General features: G+C 36.2%; 3 protein-coding genes across 3 annotated transcripts in view; 1 reads left to right on the plus strand and 2 right to left on the minus strand.

Moving 5' to 3' along the window:
- Window positions 1-4,456: 4,456 nt before the first annotated feature.
- LOC146133624 (uncharacterized) lies at window positions 4,457-5,667 on the minus strand. Its single transcript, XM_083397449.1, has one exon. It carries the CDS (start codon window positions 5,540-5,542, stop codon window positions 4,619-4,621), a length of 924 nt encoding a protein of 307 aa, XP_083253575.1. The 5' UTR covers window positions 5,543-5,667; the 3' UTR covers window positions 4,457-4,618.
- A 4,045-nt stretch (window positions 5,668-9,712) lies between these two features.
- On the plus strand, window positions 9,713-10,581 carry LOC146133625 (transforming acidic coiled-coil-containing protein 3-like). The gene has a single exon (XM_083397373.1). The coding sequence runs from the start codon at window positions 9,752-9,754 to the stop codon at window positions 10,331-10,333; it is 582 nt and encodes a 193-aa protein (XP_083253499.1). The 5' UTR covers window positions 9,713-9,751; the 3' UTR covers window positions 10,334-10,581.
- Window positions 10,582-11,315: 734 nt separating this feature from the next.
- The window catches only part of LOC146133626 (uncharacterized), a 53,284-nt gene continuing 39,870 nt past the window's right edge, over window positions 11,316-24,729 (minus strand). Inside the window, exons 43-57 of the mRNA XM_083396774.1 lie at window positions 23,973-24,156; window positions 23,040-23,211; window positions 22,268-22,393; window positions 21,714-21,811; window positions 19,787-19,915; window positions 19,013-19,162; window positions 18,398-18,516; window positions 17,622-17,755; window positions 17,173-17,294; window positions 16,182-16,442; window positions 15,497-15,658; window positions 14,288-14,403; window positions 13,192-13,455; window positions 12,118-12,303; window positions 11,316-11,736 (exon numbers count right to left, since the gene is read on the minus strand). Of these exons, the coding sequence (XP_083252900.1) occupies window positions 11,716-11,736; window positions 12,118-12,303; window positions 13,192-13,455; window positions 14,288-14,403; window positions 15,497-15,658; window positions 16,182-16,442; window positions 17,173-17,294; window positions 17,622-17,755; window positions 18,398-18,516; window positions 19,013-19,162; window positions 19,787-19,915; window positions 21,714-21,811; window positions 22,268-22,393; window positions 23,040-23,211; window positions 23,973-24,156 (2,244 nt within the window). The 3' untranslated portion in view covers window positions 11,316-11,715. The remainder of the gene's footprint in view (window positions 11,737-12,117; window positions 12,304-13,191; window positions 13,456-14,287; window positions 14,404-15,496; window positions 15,659-16,181; window positions 16,443-17,172; window positions 17,295-17,621; window positions 17,756-18,397; window positions 18,517-19,012; window positions 19,163-19,786; window positions 19,916-21,713; window positions 21,812-22,267; window positions 22,394-23,039; window positions 23,212-23,972; window positions 24,157-24,729) is intronic.

Here is a 24,729-nt window from a genome sequence, read left to right on the forward strand (position 1 = left end):
AGTCATTGTGTCAATAACTTGGGTTGAACTAAAGTTTTTTTCTAACATTTTTTTATAAAATTGATTTATTTATCTCGTTGTGACACGTAAAACGGTCAGGTTGCTACACATGTTGTTTTTTCTTATTTTTAGTTGACTTATCGCTCCAAATCGACTTGGGTAACTGATGACTTGACTGGGACTTAAGACATTTTTAAACTCTATTACAAATAAAAATATTTTAATTAGAATACTCCTTGAAACCCTTGAGCTATAAGACAGCATTGTAACACTCATCATAATCTAATCGCCGATGGATAACAATACTTCTGATACACGACAATAAATCCTTAAATAGTCTATAAGACAGTTATCCAACTTCTTTTTCGTTATTTATTACCTGTAAATTCCACTCATTTAGATCAAGTAGCGGCGGTAAAAAAATTCAGCTTGGCCTTTTAAAATATGTTTTGGTCAAACAACGAGAGTAAATGATCAAGTATAAAACATAATTCACAAAGTAGTATTAAGTACATTGTGAATCATGTTTTTCTTATAACTGCAAAGCGCACTATATATCCACAATTGCTCCATTAATGGAGCCCCTGCCGAGTCAGTCAGTGAGGAAAACTCTCAAATGTTACTAGTTAACCGTACAACTGTTATCTAAAGCAGGGTGGTCCAAGGTTGACAGCATCGCGGGCCACAATATTTGTTGCATACTCTTGGCGGGATAAAAAAAAAAGGCTACATTTTCGTTTGGTCGTGGTACGAAAAGTTTAACGATGAAGCCGCAAACCATCGTCAAAAAGTTACGTCGAAGGACATATAAGGTCCACAAACTTGCTACTATGGTTGAACTTGTGCGCAAATGGAATGGAGTGACAGCGAGACTGGCAAAAAGGTGCGCGCGAAGCGCTAAAACAATTGCGTATTTGACAAAATTTCGAATTATTTTAACTAGATTAATTTGGCTAAAATTGCATCACGGAGAGCGTCAGCCTTTAGTCATAGTGAAAACCTGTAAAACAGTGTATATACAGAGTGCCAGGGCACCCCGGTTGAGAACCACTTCTGTAAAACAATACTTTCCAGAAGCGCGGCATATTTTATCGTTCATTTACTTTGAAGTGGCAGAAATAGTAATTTATATTGGGCTGTATTTTTATGTTATGCTCATATTAAAGGCGGAAAACAACTATAACTTATAAATTCGCAAAACAGTCATTTTAATAAAATGTCACATATAGGACGTAGTGCGACTTTCAAACCGGTCCAATACATCACTAAAATAGGGCGTTCTTTGTCACCCCCTGGCTTCGAACTTGATAAGCGATAGTAATCTGGTTTATTTAATAGTGTAACCGGAAAAAATGTAATCATAACCAAACAATTGCAGTATGCTTGCTGATCGTTGGTCACTTATATTTCTTTGATTAAACCCTAAACTATATATACGCATTACAATAATTCAACGGTGCTTCGCGGGCCATGAACAACGATGTCACATGTGGCCCGCGGGTCTGGGTTTGGACCACCCTGATCTAAAGAACAACCGAGTGGCGTTATAAAGCAAGTTAAGCAAACTCACATGGAGAATATTATAAACAATTAATAACTAACCCGTTAACAGTGTTGACTTTAGTCAGTCACTTGACTTAAGTGCACTTAAGTCATAGTTTTTAAACAACTTGACTTGACTTAAGTCGCTCCGGTAAATATACTTGTCTTGATTTAAGTCTTTTTGACAAAAGACTTGACTTTGACTTAATTCGTTAAGTCAAATGACTTATTAAAATTATTTATTTAATTTACCATTATTTTATAAAATTACGCTATTTATCTCTAGTTTTGCACTTAAAACAATTAGATTGTCTATGCTGTTTTTTTTTACTTGATTTATGCTTATGTTTGGACGCGTTTACCAATTTTAATAGTGTATCATTTTATTTTAATATCAGTGATTTGACTTGGAAATGACTTGCTCTAATAATGACATGACTTGATTAACTGATGACTTGGACCGGGACTTGACTTGTTGATGATGATGCTTGGCCTTTTAAAATATGTTTTGGTCAAACAACGAGAGTAAATGATCAAGTATAAAACATAATTCACAAAGTAGTATTAAGTACATTGTGAATCATGTTTTTCTTATAACTGCAAAGCGCACTATATATCCACAATTGCTCCATTAATGGAGCCCCTGCCGAGTCAGTCAGTGAGGAAAACTCTCAAATGTTACTAGTTAACCGTACAACTGTTATCTAAAGCAGGGTGGTCCAAGGTTGACAGCATCGCGGGCCACAATATTTGTTGCATACTCTTGGCGGGATAAAAAAAAAAGGCTACATTTTCGTTTGGTCGTGGTACGAAAAGTTTAACGATGAAGCCGCAAACCATCGTCAAAAAGTTACGTCGAAGGACATATAAGGTCCACAAACTTGCTACTATGGTTGAACTTGTGCGCAAATGGAATGGAGTGACAGCGAGACTGGCAAAAAGGTGCGCGCGAAGCGCTAAAAAAATTGCGTATTTGACAAAATTTCGAATTATTTTAACTAGATTAATTTGGCTAAAATTGCATCACGGAGAGCGTCAGCCTTTAGTCATAGTGAAAACCTGTAAAACAGTGTATATACAGAGTGCCAGGGCACCCCGGTTGAGAACCACTTCTGTAAAACAATACTTTCCAGAAGCGCGGCATATTTTATCGTTCATTTACTTTGAAGTGGCAGAAATAGTAATTTATATTGGGCTGTATTTTTATGTTATGCTCATATTAAAGGCGGAAAACAACTATAACTTATAAATTCGCAAAACAGTCATTTTAATAAAATGTCACATATAGGACGTAGTGCGACTTTCAAACCGGTCCAATACATCACTAAAATAGGGCGTTCTTTGTCACCCCCTGGCTTCGAACTTGATAAGCGATAGTAATCTGGTTTATTTAATAGTGTAACCGGAAAAAATGTAATCATAACCAAACAATTGCAGTATGCTTGCTGATCGTTGGTCACTTATATTTCTTTGATTAAACCCTAAACTATATATACGCATTACAATAATTCAACGGTGCTTCGCGGGCCATGAACAACGATGTCACATGTGGCCCGCGGGTCTGGGTTTGGACCACCCTGATCTAAAGAACAACCGAGTGGCGTTATAAAGCAAGTTAAGCAAACTCACATGGAGAATATTATAAACAATTAATAACTAACCCGTTAACAGTGTTGTAATGACTTTAGGCAGTCACTTGACTTAAGTGCACTTAAGTCATAGTTTTTAAACAACTTGACTTGACTTAAGTCGCTCCGGTAAATATACTTGTCTTGATTTAAGTCTTTTTGACAAAAGACTTGACTTTGACTTAATTCGTTAAGTCAAATGACTTATTAAAATTATTTATTTAATTTACCATTATTTTATAAAATTACGCTATTTATCTCTAGTTTTGCACTTAAAACAATTAGATTGTCTATGCTGTTTTTTTTTACTTGATTTATGCTTATGTTTGGACGCGTTTACCAATTTTAATAGTGTATCATTTTATTTTAATATCAGTGATTTGACTTGGAAATGACTTGCTCTAATAATGACATGACTTGATTAACTGATGACTTGGACCGGGACTTGACTTGTTATTATTTTAAAAGACTTGACTTGGACTTCAGTTATTTCACGAATGACTTGACTAGGACTTAAATAATTTCGAGATGACTTGCTTACAACACTGCCGGTTACTTTTTTTTGTTGGTAATTACTCGGAGTTTATTTTTGCCGCTCTGTTTGCCAGTTTGTCCAACTTATACATGGGTTCATATATACTAGTCTCAAGTGGGTAAACTACATTTTACTTCTCAGTACAAAACACCACCAAAGAAATAAGTTAAAAACGCAACGCGTTCGTGTTGAAGAATAACTCTCGCACTTTGAATGATAAACGTGATTGTGAACGGGATAAATCCCACGATTTGTATATTAGGTCATCATGTTCTAAATTACTCAAATGTACCTAGAAATGGAAAGCAGTTCTAAAATAAAGTCATGGTGGTCGCTTTCCCCTAGGTTGAATTAAAGCTGGATTGAAGTTTTGTTAAGTCAAAATATTTAGCTGGGTGCACTAATTTGAGGTAAAATTAGTTGTTTCAGTTGAACATAGCGTCCTAGGTATGTCCGATCATATCGGATCGGAGCCGATACCCGATGCTAAGCGGTAGTATCGCTACTCGTCCGATACTAGGGTGGTATCGGTGCCGATCAAACAATAGTAGGTTAACAAATAAAGCTTTTCAACGCTCAAGCAAAATTTCGGCCTAACATCCTGGAGAATATATACCTTTACAGTTTTACACTATTTTTATTACAAGTTGAGGCATAGTACTGAAATCGTTTTTTTTTTTGTTTTTTTTTAATTTGAACTGTTTTGTTTGTTTAAGCATAGCTATGACGTCATTGGTATCGGATCGCGATGCTTTTTGTCTAAAATGTGGGAATTGGCCTCGGAATAAAATGTCAAGTAGCGTACATTTTTCTTAAACGTTCTAGAAACACAAAAGCAGCATTACTTGTTTATATTAGTACGATTAGACAGGTAAAAAGAAACTATAAAGAATACAAAGTGTGTGCGTACGTTTCACAGAACAGCGTGCGTGTTATGGGCGTCCTTGCGTTGATTAGGTACGTTTTTATCGGTAGCAAGCGGAGCGCAGAAAGGAAACAAACGGGTTTTCCAGTTGGAAAACGAAAAAGCGAACGCGACGCTGTTAATTAAAAGAACCAGTTCGTAAATTAAATTCGACACAGAAAGCGTGGCTGAGCGTACGGCGCAGAGAACTACAGAAGCAAGCAAAAACGACATAACGCAGACAGCAGTGGAAATTAGAAGGCGGTGGTTCAACTGCTCTCTGCGCCTTAAACTGCCATCACTTGCAGTTTGGGCGCTTCTGATCATCGGGTAAATCAGCATTCCGGGCAAAACCACTGCGCAAGCAATTGCAAACAACGTCAGCACGATCAAGCTAATCAGGGGATCGTAATTAACCCGGTCAGTTGAGGACTTGAGCAGCGCTGTGCAGCCCAACGTTGGGCCGGCAACGAAATAATACGGGGTTGTGTAGCTCGACCCGTGAAAGAGAAATTCAGATATAATCAGAACAAGGACAATGACCGAGAGACGTCGGTAGCCGGGCGTGAGCATCGCGTTCATAATTGGGTGCTTGTAAAAGAGTTTGATCTTCACCCAAATTGATATATAGCAGAAACACAGCGACGCGGAGTGGGACCATGTTGCCGTGTGCGCGTACACAGCGCAAAAAACTGACTTTGATTTGCTGAATCCTAGCCACATCGAAGCCTGGGTAAAACAGCACGAGATGGCGGAAAACGCAAGGCTGAGAAACATAAATAGCGACATGACTTTGTCTAGGCGTGTCTGTCCGTTAGCAGAGTTGCGATGTGAGTGAATTTGCACCGTGCAAAACGTCACCAGAAGATATAAGGCCAGTATGACTTCCAGCAACGAAAGGCATTCAAGTAATATCCACTGCCATGCAAACATCTTGAAGGATACTTTGATCCAATACTATTAACAAATTATTTTTTTCAAATCACGTTCTTTATTTGTTTGCCATGTTAGTAAAATTCAAACAAAACGTCATTTTAGGTTTTTAAGTCAGCCTCCAACAAATGACGGTTTAACTAAAAACAAAACACCAATCAAATATAGCAATAACCTCAAACATAGACATTATCACTATATGTCTGCGTCCTAAAAAAAGGAACACTGTCTATTCAAAAAATTGTAAATAAATTCGAAAGTATTTAAAAAACCAAACCACTAATATTTGTCAACTCAATTCTATTCAACCAAATACTTGAATAAAACCCGCTAAAAGTAAACAGTAACTTTACCGAAGCGAATAGGCACGAAAACAAGAAGATAGATTTTTTAAGGCGATATTAAGCCAAGTCCAATCCACTATACCTATAGCCAATGTAAAAATACAACGAACACGATTTATAAAGCGCCTGACTGCTTATCTTCAAGTGGTAAGTGATGAATTAGATACTTCCCCCTTATGCAATGCATCTAACGTAGATGTTTAGCGAATGTTGATATAACATGGAAACTTCCCGTTTAATAGAACACTGGTCAATAAGCAAGTGGACATCTTATTTTTAAATTGCTTTTCAGGTCATTATTATTCAACCTCAAAAAGAAACCTCCATAATGCTCAAATGTTAAACAATGCAATCTTTACTCAGTTACACTGTCATTCATTTCTGTGAAGAAAATACGATAAAAATACACCAGAAAAACGTACCCCAGTCTTAATTTTACTCAAGTTATGCGTTAAAGTTCTGAAATTGAACTTTATAAAAAAAGGCTGATTTTACATTAGTAGCCTCAGGGGTTAGCAACGCTAGATAGGAATCATTATGTGTACCTGACATATACAGTTACAACCAAAATTCATCAAACCTTAGACAAAAATATGCATAGTTTACAGAAAAAGTTGTTTGTTCGGTCGGACTGATCAATTGTCATTCATCTTTCAACTAACTTTTAAACCTATAAAGTTCTCTAGGTTCATAACTGTTTCGTTTTAAAATTAACGCTATATAGCCAAACACTGCCTACGAAAAATTATCTCACAAGTAAAAAACGACATCCCAAACTTCGTCATTACTCTTGCGGTTACACCGCATTTTAGTCATGGTACGCCCGAATTCTAGCGGTAATAGTTATACCTCCGAACGCAGAATAAGCTGCTATACCATCAGCATCAATTCTTGTAATTCCACGATTCTTGATCGAGTGGCTATACATTGTATTGGGATTTTTATTTACGCAATATTTAAAACCGTGAAAAACCGTGAAGTCAATTAAAATTGTTTCGCACAACCTTATAACCAGGTTTCGAAGAAAAATAAAGTAAGGTAGCTTAACTTGCTTCAATAACTTGGAGACAGACTTGACACAGTCGGTTAATTTTGTGCAAGTCGGTTAATTTTGTGCAACTAAAATACACAATTTTTTGTTGTATATTTTAGTTACGTGAATGGTTGAAATTCAGGCTGTAAAATCAGAGAGAGGTTTAGACTCGGGTTATTTATCACCGACTTCGCAGCCTTTTTGAACTTATTTCATAAAAAAACAGTGTTTATTAATCATGTAGGAAGACTAATAATAACGAAAAAGAGCGATTACCTTTTTTATGCGGCTATATTTTTTGCTTGAATATTTCTGAAATTAGTTCTTCTTTATTCCAACACGATGCAATGTAGAGGACCAGTTAGCAGGCTGTAAACAACAACAGCAGTGTCATAATTCGAGCAAAAAGGCAATGGCGAAAATAAAATATATCAGGGGCGGTATTGCCAAAAAAAAAAATGATTGGGTAATCGCAATTGGAGATTTCCGATTCTTTGGATTTAACCCAATGTCCGGCATTTAAGATAAAATTACCGCGATGCGAATTAAAACACGCAAACGTATTGTTTTACGTTTTTTTTTTTAAATTGGCTTTAGGACTGAAAACCTTAGTCACCGGTGCATTACCTTCAAATGCTATTTACAACAAAAATACTTTTGAAGTGCAAAACGCTTATTAGATCGCAGGTCTTGGTTTCGGCAACAATATTACCCAACATTCTGACGAGTACGGATACTGCCACCTTCTTAGCAGTATGTATCGACTTCGATCCAATATTATCGGACACCCAAAGGTGCTGTAGCAAGAAAGACTAAACATGTGCTTAAATTTGTGCTTTCCGGCAAGTGGCGACCCATCAACGTTAAAAATCACGTCCAGTAGCCTCAAGTTAAAAATTAAAGTCGCTCCGTGCCGACAATGCATACTACCTTCTACGTTGTATTGCGGAGAGTATGCGGAAAGCAAACAAGTTGTGGCGCAACATTAGGCGATTAATATTATGTTCCTTTGTAAAACATTTCAACTTCACCCAACATAAAACTAGACATATGTTATTTACCTCGAAGCGATAAAATAGCCCGTAAACTTACTGTTCAAAAACGACGAGTGAAATTTAGTAAGAGCTGAAAATATCCCAAATATAGATTGTCCTTAAGGCCACTTTAATGGAGATTTTTCATCTTAGGCGAGTCGGCGCTGGTCTAGAATCTTACCACAATTACTAAATCATCGCACAACATTTGGGTTAGGGTGGGTCAAGTATTATTATATTTATTATTTAATAATAATACTTGATCCACCCCAACTCAAACGATAACTCGCATCCTAACCCCAATATTGTGCACTGTGGTAGGATTCTAGACCAGCGCCGGCGAGTTTTTTTCGCCCTTTTTTTCTTGTTGTTGTTTTTTTCTTGTTGAAGTTAGTTAAGTTTAATTTATTTTTTAAACAAGTAACAAACTAAAAACTTGACTTTGCAAAGAAGTTTTGATTCCGTATAAAACGTAACATTCGTAGGGAGTGTGTGAAATTTATACCGCCCCAAATCTATATTTTTCTTAGCGACGACAAATGTAATGAAAAATTACCTAGTAGTGTATTTTTATTCACAATGTCGTTATTTTTCTTTTAAATATATCGTTTTCCCTAACTAAAATTTACAAAGTATTCTCCTGATGTGTTTGTTGTTATATTGTAAATATCTGATGCGAAACGTGTGCAACGAACCGTTTTATTTGAACTATTTTTGTTTGGGGTTATTTAAAAAGTTAAGCAAAATTGCTAATATTGTATAATCCAGGGATGGCCAGCCTTTTCATTGCGCGGGTCACAAACGCGACCCTGATCCTTGCAAAGTGCATAAATGGGTCATAGATTTTATTTTATGAAAAACTTTACTGCTACCTCGTTTTAAGTGTTATTGTCTGGGTTGGTATTTCAAGGTTTTTGGAGGTTAATAAATTCAGATTCCCACGATATTAAGAACCTTAATATAGTTAACAAATGGTGCAGCATTTTTTATGGGATTACAGGAGTTCAGTAAAAATCTTTTTAGCATAGTTTAACCTGGGTTTTCAGAATTTTAGCCTGCAAGCTCCTAATTTCCCTTAAAGGATTGCCACCCTTTTCGTTTTACAGAGAAAAACAAATGCTTTGATGTGTTTGCTTTTTTGCACTCATTTATTTGTGTTAAGTGCAGTTATTGTAGGCCTACTTGTCACCCCTAAAACACTTTTGCGCAACCAACAGATTGGGTAGCCCTGATTTAAACAGTATAGTGCTATCTAACGAATATTTTTTTTTCATTTAACTATTCCTAAAAATAATGGTTAACATTTTGGTATTTCTAATCTATAGAACAAGTGGGTCCTTAAAAATCTGCGACAGCGGTTTGCCATTCCTGGTATAATCCCCAACATCAGTTAAGTGAGAGTATACTTTTGAGAAGACATAATAATACCAAGAGATTCTAACAGTCAAAATATCATTCTTTTTGTGATATTGTTAGAAAAAAAAACAATAAAACGATTGCCCTACTAAGTACTTACTTCCTATACCCTTTTTAACTCCACTATGATGAATTAAAGTGAACCCATAGAAATTACTATAGAGACTTTAATATTACTAATAGAGACTTAGAATCTTAAACCTTAAATGTATTAGTCTTATTAACTCGTAAATATGTAAATTTAATGCATAGAAAAGTTTATTCTGTTAATTTAATATCAAAAATAAACTAAATGCTTTTGTATATATTGCAATCAAAACAATTTAATCTAACCTAGTTTCAGAATTTTATTACATAATTGCTAGATTAATTTTCAAACAACATGTCAGAAGCAGAAGTTATAAAAGCAAAAAAAGCGGAAAATGAAAAACTAAGAAAGGAAATTGAAATGTTAGAGAAATCTCAACTTTCTCAACCATCCATGGCTGAAATAGAAGATAATATTGCAGTGCTTAGCAATGAATACATTTCATTGTTGCAAGAAAAAGAAAACAAAACCGCTCAGACTCAAAAACTGTCAAAGGATGTCAGCGAACTGGATTCTTTGGTTAAAACCACCATGAAAATGTACAAGGATTTAAAAGGCGGTGTTGAACAAATGCACGCCAACCATATGGTCATGCAAAAAACTGTTGCAGAGGTTGATGCAAACACAATTGAAAACCAACAGGAAATCGAGAAATTGACTGAAAGTGTTTCCACCGTCATTGCATCATCCCAAGAGGAGATTGCCAAAGTAAAAGAAAATTCTACGTCGTCTGGATCTGGCTTGCAAAGTCAGTTAAAGGTCGTTGAATCCAAACTGCGATCGCTCCAAGCGCAGCTTGATCAAAAAGTCAATGACAATCAAGAGCTTACTAAAATCTGTGACGAACTTATCAGCCAACAATCGCATAAAAAATAGATTTCATTTATTGTTGTTCTAAATCACTGTGGGCTTTTTTATTGTTTCTACTCTATATGTTCAGTTAAAGCTGTATGCCAATATGTGTGGTTGCAAAAACAAAATACTGTTCGTAAGGGTGAAGAATTGGTTGTTGCATGTTTTCATTGCAATAAAAAAAAATTCATGCCGCCTTTAATTTAAGAAGTGACTTTCTAAATGCTGAATAACCTTGCAGCACCATTTGTAGGAATTTAATTTCAAAACCACCTTTTGCAGCACCATTTGTAGGAATTTTAATTTCAAAACAATTTTAAATTTAAGAAGAAATTCAGGAAAAAATAGGAATTGTATTTTTTGTAATTTTTTTGCATGCAATAGTAATTGGTGAAACCTTCCTCTTTCACAATCAAATAATACTTGATAAATAAAGTAAATTTAAGTTCTGGTGAAATTTGTTGCATTTTTGTCTGTCAAGATAACCTTGCACTTTTTTCCCAACTAAACTTGCTATAGAATAAATAATTGGTGTAAGAGTTTTTTGCTTTGCTGATATAAAAGTTAAAGCATAGGACTGGTAATATCATAGTCATTTTATATAATACCTGGTGTGGTAAATGGGTCTTTTTAAAATGTCTCTCTAAGGTTTATATTTGCTTATAAACAAAGTCCAAGATGGGCAATTTTCCATAAAAAAACATGTCAATTTTTCTGAAGTCAATGCCATAGCAAGTAATTGCAAGATCACAAATAAGTCAAAACTGTTAATATTGGTTAATTAGTTCAATTACAAGCTAAAAACGAAATAAAAAGCAAGCTTTTGCCTCCCAAACTAAGGTGAATAACCCATCTTTTATAAAAAAAAAATTTATTAAAAAACATTTAATGTTAATGTAAAATTTGCACTTTTCGTCAAGTTAAGTCTCATTGACTGAAAGTGGTACTTACTAAAACTAAGGCTGGAACTTACTAAAACTAAAATTATAACCACTTGTTTTGTGTGATGATTTTATTTATATTAAACAATCTTATAAACACATATCCATTTTGTCTTATTTGAGTGTACCTGTCAGTGCAACAAGAGATATAGCTTTGTGTAAAACAGATGATAGTTACGCAAGGCAGCAAAATAAAAAATAAAATTTGTAAAATAACCAAGGCAAGTTTTTAACAGGTGTAAGCACTTTTTAGCAAAAAGTTGTTGTACATGTAGAAACGGACGGATAGTACTTTCAATATACAATAAAATGTAAAATATAATTAAGCCATTTTTTGGCTTGTAACGCAACAAAAAAATACGAATCTCTAGTAATATTATAATAAAACATTTCGCTTTGCTGGGTCTGGTTAAAAGAACCGATCATGTGTGTACTGTGTAGTGTTCATTAAACACGGTTGCTACATCAGGATTGCTGTACATTGGCCTGTAAAATAAGAATAACAAAGAGCATTAAACAAAAAAAACATAAATGCAACTTTTTTTGCTTTGGTTTACCCAGAAAATAGTAAGGCTACAGACTGCTACACAATTGTGAAAATAGAGGACAACAGGGGTGCATAGTTGGAAAATTTATATTAAAAATTTAAACAAAAATCTTTTTACTTTAGTTTACAAATATAAATTCTAAACATATTTTGCTAGCAATGTAATTAAAACATGAATTTATTGGTTATCTTGAAAACCATTATTGAAACATGGGAAAACCTTTTAATAAAAAAATTACTTGTTGAGAGCTCACTAAGCTTACAATGAAAAAAATAATATTCCTTATATCAACTATTCAAAACTCTAAATCGGTCACTACCTCAAGATTGCCTCTAGCTTTGCGCAGAACGTTGTGCGTTCTGGAAAGTTGTTTCACAATGGCTGATTCGATTCCCTCCTTGAGTCGATTTGTGGTGTGAAGTCGCTCCACTGTGGTCTGAAGCAAGCGATCCTGGGTTGACAACCTCTGGCGCAATTTACCCACCTCCTTGCGTAAGCCGTCGGCCTGAAAAGAAGCACAAAAGGAAAATAACATTTTTTTATTTTAGGCCACTGATTTCAAATCTGTTATTAGTTTTTTCCTGTCACATCGGGTTTCAGAGTAATGAAATTTAAACTATTTTAGCAAAAACTGCTAATTTAAGTTCTAAATAGGAAAATACTTCCGGATACCAATATTGCAAAACCAATTTGTCATATAATACACAAGCCTATTTCTAATTGAATTTCCTAATCAGCGTTAAATTCCTGTTTATACAGGTTTGGTATCCATTATTCTTGCCATAACGACGGTATTATTATATATTGCATGGCTGGCTGTTCTGTTCATTTCTTAGTTTAGATAACATCGCAAACATTAGTCGACATTTCGGAGATTTAAATGTAAGCATTGTTTTTTGCGTTCGTATACCTGTACTTAGCCTACTTTCTAAATCAAGGGGACACTAAACTACGGCCCGCGAACAGGATATGGTGCGCAGAGTTAATTTTCCATGCCCCGGGCTTTCATTTAGTTTAGATTAAAATGTTGGCGGGTGTAAAACTGCTAGCAGCGAGGTTTTTGTTGCATTTTGCTTTATTACACTTAATAAGTGTAAGGGGTTAAAAAAACTAAAAATGCCGTTCGACCAAAGTGTAATTTTTATAGGCACATTTTGCTCTAATTCATTAATTTACAAAACTAGAATTATCTACGTAATAAGAATATCAAAGCTCATACAGAAGTAGGTATCATTTTGAACGTGTTAAATAATTCTTTTCAAGTGTTATTCGAAACGTTCAAAATGATACCTACTTCTGTATGGGCTTTGATATTCTTATTACGTCTTACTACAACCTCAAACCATTACGCTCAATACAATTATCTAGTTGTGCAAGTTTGGCCTCAACCAACCTCTGAAGCGTTGGAAAACTCATCAGTGTCTCTTCTGGCGTTGATCGTTCCCCCGTTACTTTCCGACCCAGAGCAAGTGCACTGCCCTCCAGTGGCGACCCCTGACGAGCTGAATGACGTGGTTCGACCTTGGGGCGAGAGTTTGGCGGTTTGAAGGTCAATGGGCCAGAAGAGCTGCAGCAAGCGATCGCCTTCGCTCATATGTCGGATGAGCGAAGAGACGACCTTGGAGAGATCTTTCTTGCCTTTTTTGTCCATTGGGTTCTGGTAAAAAATATATTTTATTTTAATCTCTAAGAAGATATTAAAAATTTAAGAGCCGAAATATTCGATAAACTTAAACCGTTTAAACCAGGTTTCCTTTAAAATTTTATTCTCTCGGAACCCACATATTCTATGACGATCGTACATTTCTGCCAGAGCTTCAATGATTCAAAGTTGTTCGCATAAAATTAATCAGAAGTTTCCGCACCGAATTCTTTTTTAACAAATCAAATTTAAGTATTTTTATCTGTTTACAAGCTTTATTTTTACAAAAAAAAATTCAAAAGCGTAGGTTTTTAATAAAAGATGAAGTACTTCATAATACCAAAAAAATATTTTAAGTTATTCAATAAAGCGACGTGTTTTTCGGCTGTTTATTTTTTCTTCGAAAACCTACGTTAAGCGATGTTTACTTTAGCATTATTGTCTCTAATAGTCCACAGAATGCACGTTGCTGAATTCGAACGTTCACACAATAGTGACCTCTTTTGCCATAGCTTGACACTTATTTAAATTTATTCCTATATATATAGAAGGGCGTGTCTTTATGGAATCCAAAACCATTGGCAGCAGGTGTTTGCTTGTCGATCACTGTTCCACTGACGCATATATAAACAACAATAAAACTCAAAGTTTAAAAACCAGAGTAAAATCAGGGTCAGACATTTTTTTTTAAATGTTTGATCCTGATTTTACTTTGGTTTTTAAACTGAGTTTTATTGTTTATATTCCTATATATTGATCAGAAGTTTCAGAACCGAACTTATTTCCGACAAAGCACGGTTTCAACGCTATAATACTTTTAAAATGAAAAACTAGATCAGTCACTCACCAGCTTGGTTGGAGTTTGGGCGATTTTGTTTTCAACAGATTGCGTCAGAATTCCGCTGTCAATCAAGTTTTGCTGGAGGCTCGCGAAGTCAGAAGACTTGCACATTGTGTAGGGACCTGTGGGTAAACATTTGTTTGTTTACTAAACAATCTTGAGTCAAGGAGCATTTCGTTTTAAGGCAAATGGCGATCGCTCAATCTTAAAACTCCCCTCCACGCAACCACACAATACCCGATTTATTGGAGGTGTCGTGTACACCATACACATTGTAGGTAACAATAAAGAAAATGTAGTTTTTTGCCCACTCTTTTGTTGGCACAAACGAAATTTTGATTAGGCAAGGTTTTAGGTTTCCGATATTTTTCACGATTACGTGGTTTGCATTGTTAGACCATAATGATTAGAGGTTGTATTAAGACGTAGTAAGAATATCAAAATAACTCTTTGTTTATTTTTAACATACGTTTTGGTGTTGAAAATGAATTAAGAGTTATTGGAAACGTTCAAAATGCTACCAACTTCTTTATGGGCTTTGATATTCTTACTACGTCTTAACATAGCCTTTGAATTTAATTTATATGCAGCTTCAAGTTGTGTTAAGTAAGTGCGGTTAAAACAACATTTTTTTAACTATTTTTATTTTGTTGACCATAGCATTCATACTGTTTTGTTTTTGATTTGTATTAAAAAAACGTCGAGCAATACGTTTTCCGTTCTTTGAAAGGCTATAAATTGTTTATATCAATTTAACGAAAGATGCACAATGTGCACATACATAAGCCTGTGTAGCTAAGTTGGTAGAGCGACGGTCCCGGTAAGACCGGAGGTCGTGAGTTCGAACCTCACTGCAGGATAGTTGTTTTTCTAACCTTGCCTATCATTGATCGACAGATTCGGTGAGTGTGCGATAGCTTTCGGCGTACTAATTATACGTAAGCCATAATCGTTGGTTAAAAAGAAGCTTCATAAAGGCTAGAGCACAGTGATTAACACAAATATGTGTGTGCATATTTCATTGAATTAATATAAACAATTTATAGCTTTTCAAAGACCTATAATAATCGGATCTCTCGACGTTTTTTGAACATAATTCAAAAACAAAACAGTATAAATGCCATGGTCTAGAGTCTGCGATGGCTTTCGGTGTACTTGTTTACATCAAAGCGCAAAGATTAGTTAAAGTACAAAAAATAAACAACGAATGCTCACCTCCTTTGCAGTAGAAAGGCCTTTCCGGCGATTTGGCTCCGATCCTGGAGAGAGGAGAGTCCTCCAGTCGCTGATCCGGGAAGAACTTGCCCGGGTGATCCTCGGCTCCGGATGATGCAGACGCAGGAGGAGTCATGAGAGCGCTGTTGTCCTGATCAAGACCTGGATAAAAATTCGGTTGTTATTATAAATGTTTGCGAGCTTGATGTTTTGTCATTTTTTTACCACTTGCATAGCAAAGGTCATGGTTTCAATCAGGGCTGCGGAGTAACATTTGGACTTGCTGGAGTCGGACTCGGGACTCGAAGTAAGACTACTTAAAACTACTAGAGTCCGACGTGCGCATGCGTAGTAACAAATTTTCTAAAAAAACTGATAAAGCAGCAATCTGTAAACTGTAAAGGTCGAATAGTATATAGGGGAAAAGTGGAAATTTTTCCAACCATGTAGTGTGGGTGGATAAAATATATGACATTGCTCCGAGTGAATTTGTAAATCTTCATCTTCTTTAAGTTACATAAAGGGATGAAATTCAGGATGTAGATTTAGAGCCGGACTGGGGACTTGAAATCTTACATTTGAAAATTGTTTTCAACCCTCAACTTTTTACAAATTTAAAATAACCGTCTATACTAGGTGCCATAAAACATACAAAACGTTTTTTCTAATTTCCAACGGGACTCACTTTGCCCCATCTTCAGCTTCCTCCTGGCGCTTCCCGGCTGCGACTTCAAAGATCCTCTTGCGCTTCTTTGCGGAGAAGAGAGGTGGTGGATGTTGATGGTGGTCAGGTCGCTCTTCCCACTTACTCCCACTCCTCCTCTCATCTGCTCCTCCAGCTGCCTCCGGAGCGCTGAGTTGGTGTCGATGCTGCGCTCGAGCTGGTCGCGGAGGGATCGGATCTCGACAAGAAGCTCGCTCAAGTTTGAATCGAACTTTCCGGGGTCTGCAAGAAAATTAATCGATTGGAGAACTCTGGTGATAACATATTATAGATGTCAGTGTTGTAAGGAAGTCATTCGAAAAATGACGTAATTCGAAGTCAAGACAATTGTAAAATGACTTTTGGCCAAGTCAAGTCGTTTTAAGAATGGCATTAGTCCCAGTCAAGTCATTTGAAGAAAGACTAAAGTCCCAGTCAAGTCATTTGAAGAATGACTAAAGTTCTATTATAAGTCGTCAACTGCCCAAGTCTCAGTCCAGTCATAGTTAGTATGTCAGCGTCACGTCAAGTAATTGACCAAAAAATAAAACGTTGTCTAATAAAATTGGTGAACTAGTCGGTACGAGTAATACCTCAACTAAAAAAGAGCAAAAATGCAATATACAGCAAGCATATGGTTTTACGTGCAAATATTAAGATAAATAACCCAATTTTATTTAAAACTATTTTATAAAAACACTAAATTTCAAACCAAGGTAATTAACGCAATGAAAAAATAAATGATTGGAGAACGCTGGTGATAAAGATGTCAGTATTGTAAGCCAGTCATTTTAAATTGACTTCAGTCCCAGTGAAGTCATTTGAAAAATGACTCTAAGCCAAGTCAAGTCTTTTTGCCCAAAAATCTTAAATCAAGTCATTAGAAAACAGTGACTTAAGTGCACTTACTTATCGGACGAGTACCGATAACGGATATCGGCCCCGATCCAATATTATCTGTGATAAGTATTACCTGAGTTATAAGATTGTGTTCTGTTAAGTTTTTCGTGGAGCGCCACTTCTGACTTGAGCGTGTCGATGAGATTCTTTGCCTCGTCGAGATGGTTTTCAACTGAAGCGAGCTCGTCTTGCAACCTATGCAAAAAAAATTGGTTCTATTATAAACCTTGCACAACAAATATTAAAAAATATATTTCAGATATACGCACAGTTGATACGCATTTGAGCACATTTGTTGATGTTTATTATGTACTTTTAATTTCTAAAGCACTATTTTATGGGCATAAATAGGAAAAAAAAATGATTCAAATTATGTCCAAAACCCAACCCAATACACGGGTACGTTGCCAACTTACTAAATAAAAATAAAAAAACAGTTTAATGAATATTATGCTCTCAGTTATAGCAGTATTATTATGCTGTACAATTTGTACATATATAATATATCGTGTTTCGTCTTACCTTTTGGCTGCTTCTCTCTCTTTGCTCAAATCGGCCACAGCGTCGTTTTTTTCCTTTTCTTTTTTCTCGACTTGATGCTTAAGTTGGTTTAGCTGGTGGTCACGTGACTTCAGTTCTCTACGTAGGTGTTCGCTCTAAAAGTAGTAAGAAAAGATCGGTTGATTTTTGAGAACGATTAGTGGATTATTTCGATTACCTTTAAAGGATAAGAATCAGTAAATCTTAAAGCAAAATGGTTGGAGATTTTAGTTAAAAGTAGTAAGACTATTAAAGCCCGTATAGAAGAAGTATCATTTCGAATGTTTCGAATAACTATTTTTCATTTCTTAATTTTTAACATCACAAATCGATTCTTAGGAATTTTCGTGAAGTAGTAGAGACATAAAATAGATTTAAGGAATATTTTAGGAATTCATAATAAACAATAAGTGGATTCTTTAGAATATTTTTGTAGAAATTGTAGTATTAAAGACTTTTGTGACCATTCGGTTCGTGAGTACACTATGCACGGATCCTTAATTTAGCTTGATAATGAATTGCAAAGCCAAAAAGGTCGAGTAGATCGACATCATCTTGATTTGGACGTTTCGATACGAACTTGCATCGTCTTCAGTTAAAAGTTCACCTTAATTGATACAAGCTCGTATCGAAACGTCTTAATCAAGATGATGACGATCTACTCGACCTTTTTGGTTTGCAATTCATTATCAAGCTACGAAGGTGCTTAATATTAGTAAAAGTTATTAAGGAGGTTGGCCACTTTAAGGCAAACTTACGAATTGGTTTTGCTTGTGGAGTTCGCTCTGTAGTTGATCCACGTGGTGCGCTAGTAAGTCGGTCTGACTCGACTTCTCCATCAAACGATGTTCGAGCGCGTTAAGCTGCTGGGACTTGTCTGCAAATAAGTTTTTATAAAGAAAGGCATTTCAAGTGTGCCTCAATGCAGTTGTTGCCGACCGGGGTGCTATGGTACCCTCGGGGCCATTTTTAATGCTTAAGGGTGCCCGCGAGATATTTAGGAATATTTTGGAATCTGATTTTTGCTCTATTGGTAAGCCTTTTAAAACAACTCAAAAAAATTCAAAAAAAGGCAATTTGGTCAAAAAAGTCAAAGCCGATTACAAAATGCACGAAAGCCATTTGCAAAATCACAAAAACCGTAGTAAGCTTTTGGAAATTGTCGTTTAATTAAAATTCTATAAAAAATTAGTTTTTAACGACAACGCACAACATTTTAACTGTACTGTATATTCATAAAAAATAATAATATTATTCGCCCTACTTATAATCAGTTTTTAAGCATAACGGTTTAAGCCTGGAGGCAAAAGTGACAGAGGTATCAAACCTATACAGAATTTCTTCAACCTGATATTTTTTGTATGACAACTTACTTCCAAATGCGATCCTATTGTTTTCGTTCTGCGTCAATCGTTCGATAAGTTTGGCATTCTCAGCTTCTAAATGTTGCAGACGCCGCTTGATTTTGGGGCTTGGGGGGCTTGGGTGACTGGGGTCCGGGGAAAGGTAAATGTTGGCCGACACTGGGTGAAAAAAGAGGGGTTAGGTATTAATTTTAAAAAAATGCTGGTTTTATAGGTATCAATTTTGGATGAAATCTGGTAAGATTTGCACTGAAACTAGGAAATATTTATTGAAATATTATGAGTTTAAAAATACTCAGGTATAACGATTGTTCTTACTTGTTGTTTATTATTTTACAAAACTTTCATTGAATTGCCAAAAAGATGGCCCGAATAGGTTGTCGAAACGTTTGGAACAATAAAATTTTGCCCGAAGAACAATTGTACAAGTGAAAATTTACATGGTCTGCTAATAAAGTTAAAATAAACCGCTATTCTCGATAAAATTAGGCCAGCTTATTGATTAATGAGTGTCGCGCAAAACACAGTTGTGTTACTCGATAACTCTTTACGAAGTCATTTTTTGAAAATATAATAAAAAAATCTAGATTGAAACGTAAAATAAAAAAAACTTAAATCAAGAAACTTTGGATTTTCGAAGTTAAACTCAAAACTGTTTTAACTTTTCTTAAAACCGTAAGAATCAACTTAAAATTAAAAAAGGGAAACTTTTTAACTTTAAAAACAAAAACAAAAAACTTTAACCATTTTTTTTTGTAAGGCGATGAAAATAACCGAACTCACCGTGTTCCTTGGGATCAGTCTGGTCCAACCTTTCCTCCAACTTGACCCTCAGAAGGTCGTTTGTGGCTATGCTCTGCTCCAATCGTTGTCGAAGTCCACGGATCTCGCTTAAGTGTTGCGCAATCATGTCTGGCAAGCAGAGTAAATTGTAAGGAACGATCAGAAAAGGTGGGGAAAATGTGGGTAGCGGCTTAAATGTGGGCCTTTGAGTTAATGGACCACGGGATATTTTATTAATTTCAGGCTTGTCATGTAGTTGGGCAGCGTGATAGCAGAACATTCATTGTACTGCTTTTTAAAAAATGGTTTGGCTAAGTTTTTTCTTACTTTTGCTCATTATTATATCTTAGCTCCACCGTGCTATGCATTCCCTAAACAACTATACTTTATTAAATCCTTTAAGCGCAAAAGAAGCTATGCATAATATGGCATGTGTGATTTATGATTAATCGCTCGAAGGTTAATTTTGATTTAATTAGAGCAGGGATGTCCAACATTTTATTATAGTGGGCCGCATTGACACTTGAAATAATTTGATGGGCCGCACAACCTATTAAGTTTCAAGATTAAGTACTGGCCTTTAGAGTTATAACGGGTATTGGCCTTTAGAGTTATTACTACTTGGGAGTGAAAATGACTAGCGGGTCGTACAAAAATTTCAGGCGGGCCGCAGGTTGGACATCCCTGAATTAGACTATAAACTTAAAGATTTTTCTAAGATTAAGTGTTTTTTGACGTAACTTTGTGACGTCATTCGTTTCACGTAGTGAGCCATGAATAGGTTTTGAAAGAACATTTTGGGCCGCGAAAAAAAGTTTGCCGATCACTGATCTACGGTATAGCTACGTTTTAACCTTTGTTGAATAAGCTGCTGATAGCTGATGTAGTGAACAGGAAAATAAACTATCGCCGGATTTGCCATTTTTAAAGAATGTTTCGCGTACCCTTAATTTATTTTTGCAACGAAAACCAAGTTTACTCTTTGGCCGTTATTCAAAAATTAGTCCTTTAAACTATAATGAGTTTTTTTTTATTAAAATTGAACATAACCCCTTATATAACACACGTGCACGCCTGTTCATTAAGAAAGGAGCCTAAATTAATTTCAAAGTTATTACAGACCCTAAACTTCACTGCAGAAAATCTAAAATGCTAAAGAAAAACAAAATAGTTTTACTCTACTTGCCAGATTATTTTACACGCCTCTGATAAAGTGCCATTGCCCAAAAAGATTTCTATCATCGTAAAAAGAAAATGTTTTCGGTCAATCTTTTTAAATTTTGTTTAAAATGGATGTAAAACTTTTTTTACGCTATAACCGAACTAAAACTTTTCCAATGATAACAACAAACATATTACCTAGGTTTTGCACTACATCTTTTCAAACGCAATATCAAACCTAATAATCAAATTGTCACACTACAAACAACCAGCAATAAACCGTAACCTACCCGAAAACATCCTTGAATGAAGGCAAAAACAAGCAGGGTCAGACCTAACCTCTGGTACAGCGCAGTTATCTCTAATATACAGGGGAAAATCGCCCTCCCTATATCGCAAACTCATTCTTAATAGTTCAGTGCCCTGCATTTTCGTTCTGTGGAACGTTAAGGCGTGGTTTGTGGTGAGAATGATCTCATTTCGCTTTGGGATGATTAATAAGTAATGATGCAAACATGTGGAGCCGAAATCAATTATTTAAGGTCTTCGCTTAGCAACCGACTTAAAGGAGCCTAATCTTAGTAAAAACGAAAAAAACGACACAGGTGTGAATGAACTTAAATAGGCAAAGCAGTTAAGCAAATTTATGAGATACAACAGAGGTTTTATTGCCCTATTCTAATGTAGCCGTGTCGTTAAATAAACCAAAATTTGTGAGTTTTTTAGTTTTTTTTAAATACCGCATACCACACGAGAATTCACGCACCTGTTGTACGTTGCGGCGACTTCTGGTAACCGGGAATCTCGCTTTCCTTGACTCGCTGCAAACTCCGCGTCGCCAGATCGAGCTCGTCCTTCAAGCTCCTGCAAAAATATTAATTTACTTGGGAAATTGAAATCAAAGGGAATTTCAATCCTTCATCAACAAGATAATTGTAAGGAACCCTGATATCGTCAATATTTGATTCTTCCCTTTCTAGCTAAAAATTAACTAATGTCGACCAAGTCTTCATCAGTCAACAGTCAATAAGACAATGATGGTTACAACAACTTAGTTCCTTATTCAAATAGGATCCAAATAAACAAAGGTACCAACACTAATAATCAACACAAAATAAATATAAAACTCAACTTACACCGCAACAAAGATAGATGTTAACACTTAACAGAAACAAACGTTTCTGCTCGAGGAAAAGCGCGCCACTCAGAGCAGTGATTAATAAAATAAAACACGAAAAGGTTAACACTAGCAATTTGCAAAATACTTCGTTCGACTGTAAAAGTATTTCGAAAAACTACTTAAAACGTCCTCCCATTTACCTATTGATCCGCTTGCTGTCCGACAACCTTCTTCTCATGCGATCTAGCTCCCTGGCCATCCGGTGGTCGTCCTGACCGACTTCGTCCTCGCACGAGGTGGCGCCATTGAGCAGCGATGCGTTATTGCTAAAGATACAACACACCTCACTCAATAAATACGAAAGATAAAGATAAGACAAGCGCAACTATAGACAACGGCATATTTAAAAAACACTTAACTGTACCCAGTAAACTTTGACGAAAGTACAATCACTCCAATACTGCCTAAAAACGCCAAAACGTTGTAAAATTAAGTATAAGTTTTATTTATTCAAACGTCGAATTCGCGTAAGTGAAGAAATTCTTAATTGCAGTGGTATAAACTATACGATAGTGCGATTGTACGATAAAAAAACTTAAAAATCTTGCCAAGGAAAAAATCGAGAGGTCGCCTGTCATCCCATCTCGTGTACCAACCCTAACCCCTCAAACCTCGAAGTTTTGCATGGGGTTAAGCCCTTAACATCATGCAAAACATAATGCGTGGTAACCCAAGTGGACCCCTAACCCATCAAACTCCCAAGTCTCACATGGGGTTGGAAACCCCTTATATCATGCCAAACCCCATTCGTGGTAATCTAAGCGGTCCCCTAACCACTCATACCCCCAAGCTTTACATGGGGTTAGAAAGCCCTTATACCATGACAACCCCCATTCGTGGTAACCCAAAAAAAACCACAACACCTAACCCCTTAAACCCGTTCTTCCCCGAAACACACCCCCGTTCACCAACCTTCTTTTCTTGGGGGTCCCAATGCTGACGTCAGACTTTCGCGGGGTCAGCCCCACCCAGGCCCCACCGAAGGCGGCGCTGCATTGGGTCTCATCGGTGTTGGTCGGGATTCGACGTCGGCGACCGATCAGCAGTTTCATGTCGTCTTGACTGCTGCCTGAAGCACGCGGCTCTGCACAACACAAGTTGGTTAAAAACTGAATATTTTGAGTGAAAATCAATGCCAAAGCCAAATAGGTCGAGTAAGGAGAAGGACGTTTCGATACGAACTAGCACCATCATTAGTTAAATGCGTATAGAAACGTCTTGTCGCTTTACTGGATCTATTTGCCTTGACATTCATTTTCAAGCTACATTACAGAACCGTGTATAACAGTGTACTTAAATTTTAGGATGCGCTGTGAAGCACAATAAAAAAAAAATTTAAATCGACACAAAAACAAAACACGTAGTAGAACATGTTTTTTTTATGAATATTTTGACGTTTTCTAAGCGAAGGTTAAGATTAAGGGCTTTTTCTGAAAACCCAAACCTCCTATAGGTGGGAATTAATTTTGTCTGGGGACCGCATGAGAAACAGAATATGTTGTGGCGGGCCAGACTATAAAAAGAAACTGAAGAAAAAATGCTGTACATAGCACTGCCTTGAGAATATTCTAAGTTTAAGCTAAACAAAGCGTATTACCCTATTTTTACTTTCAAAGGTTAAAAAAAGAGCCGCGAGCTGAATTATTGTTAAATAAATAAAAAGCTTACACTCTTGTAAACTATTTCAAGACAACCAGCATATTAAGTTATTTTTTAAACGCTTTATTAAGCCAAAACAAACTAATAAGTAAACAATCGATTTAATATTAAATACCCTTCTAGCTTAAAACTGTTTGTCCACAAAATAAATTAATACTAAAAACAACAAAACTTGTCGCTTCCCACCTTTTCTGTGCTTTGAGGTGGGCGGCAGGTATTCAGTGACTGCGATCGTTTTCTGGTACATCGGCATCGACCTGCGTTTGACCTTGCCCGGTTCCTCGTGACCTTGAGCGAAGGGCCACGAGGTGCGGTGGGGAGATCGCTCCAGTGAAGACGGGAGGTCAGCGTACCGGTCCTCTAATTCACCCTGGAAAAAGATAAGGGGTTATACTTATAAACTGGTTCTTGACTGAGATTCGAACTCACGACAGTGGGAATACGCGATCACTGCACTACCGACAAGGTTATTAATAACTTAAGTAAGAGTCGAACTAAACTTAAGTAAAAAGCTGTCTATTCACTTAGTAAGCAGTCATTATAAACTGGTGCTAGACTGAGATTCGAACTCACGACAATGGGAATACGTGACCACTGCACTACCGACTACGTTATTAATAAATTGTGCAAGATTCGAACTAAAGGCAGCGTGGTGGCGCAATCACTGTTCTACAAACTATAAAGTTTAGTGTTAATTACTATCGGTCCTCAATTTGCCCTGGAAGAAATAGGGGTTATACTAGTGTAGAAAGCTCTCTATTCATTCAGTAAGTAGTCATTTTATACACTTGTGCTTGACTGAGATTCGCACTTGGGTCAGTGGGAATATGCAACCAATGCACTGCCGACTACGTTATTAATAACTTAAGTAAGAGTCTAACTAAAGGCACCGTGGTGGCGCAATCACCGTTCTACAGGCGAAGTTTGATGTCAGTTACCAAGT

Source organism: Ascidiella aspersa, chromosome 9, assembly GCF_963924565.1.
Source record: "Ascidiella aspersa chromosome 9, kaAscAspe10.2, whole genome shotgun sequence".
Lineage (NCBI taxonomy): Eukaryota > Metazoa > Chordata > Ascidiacea > Phlebobranchia > Ascidiidae > Ascidiella > Ascidiella aspersa.

Coding starts and splice junctions, on each gene's coding strand:
- LOC146133624 (XM_083397449.1), bottom strand. CDS start 5,542: ATGTTTGCATGGCAGTGGATATTACTTGAATGCCTTTCGTTGCTGGAA.
- LOC146133625 (XM_083397373.1), top strand. CDS start 9,752: ATGTCAGAAGCAGAAGTTATAAAAGCAAAAAAAGCGGAAAATGAAAAA.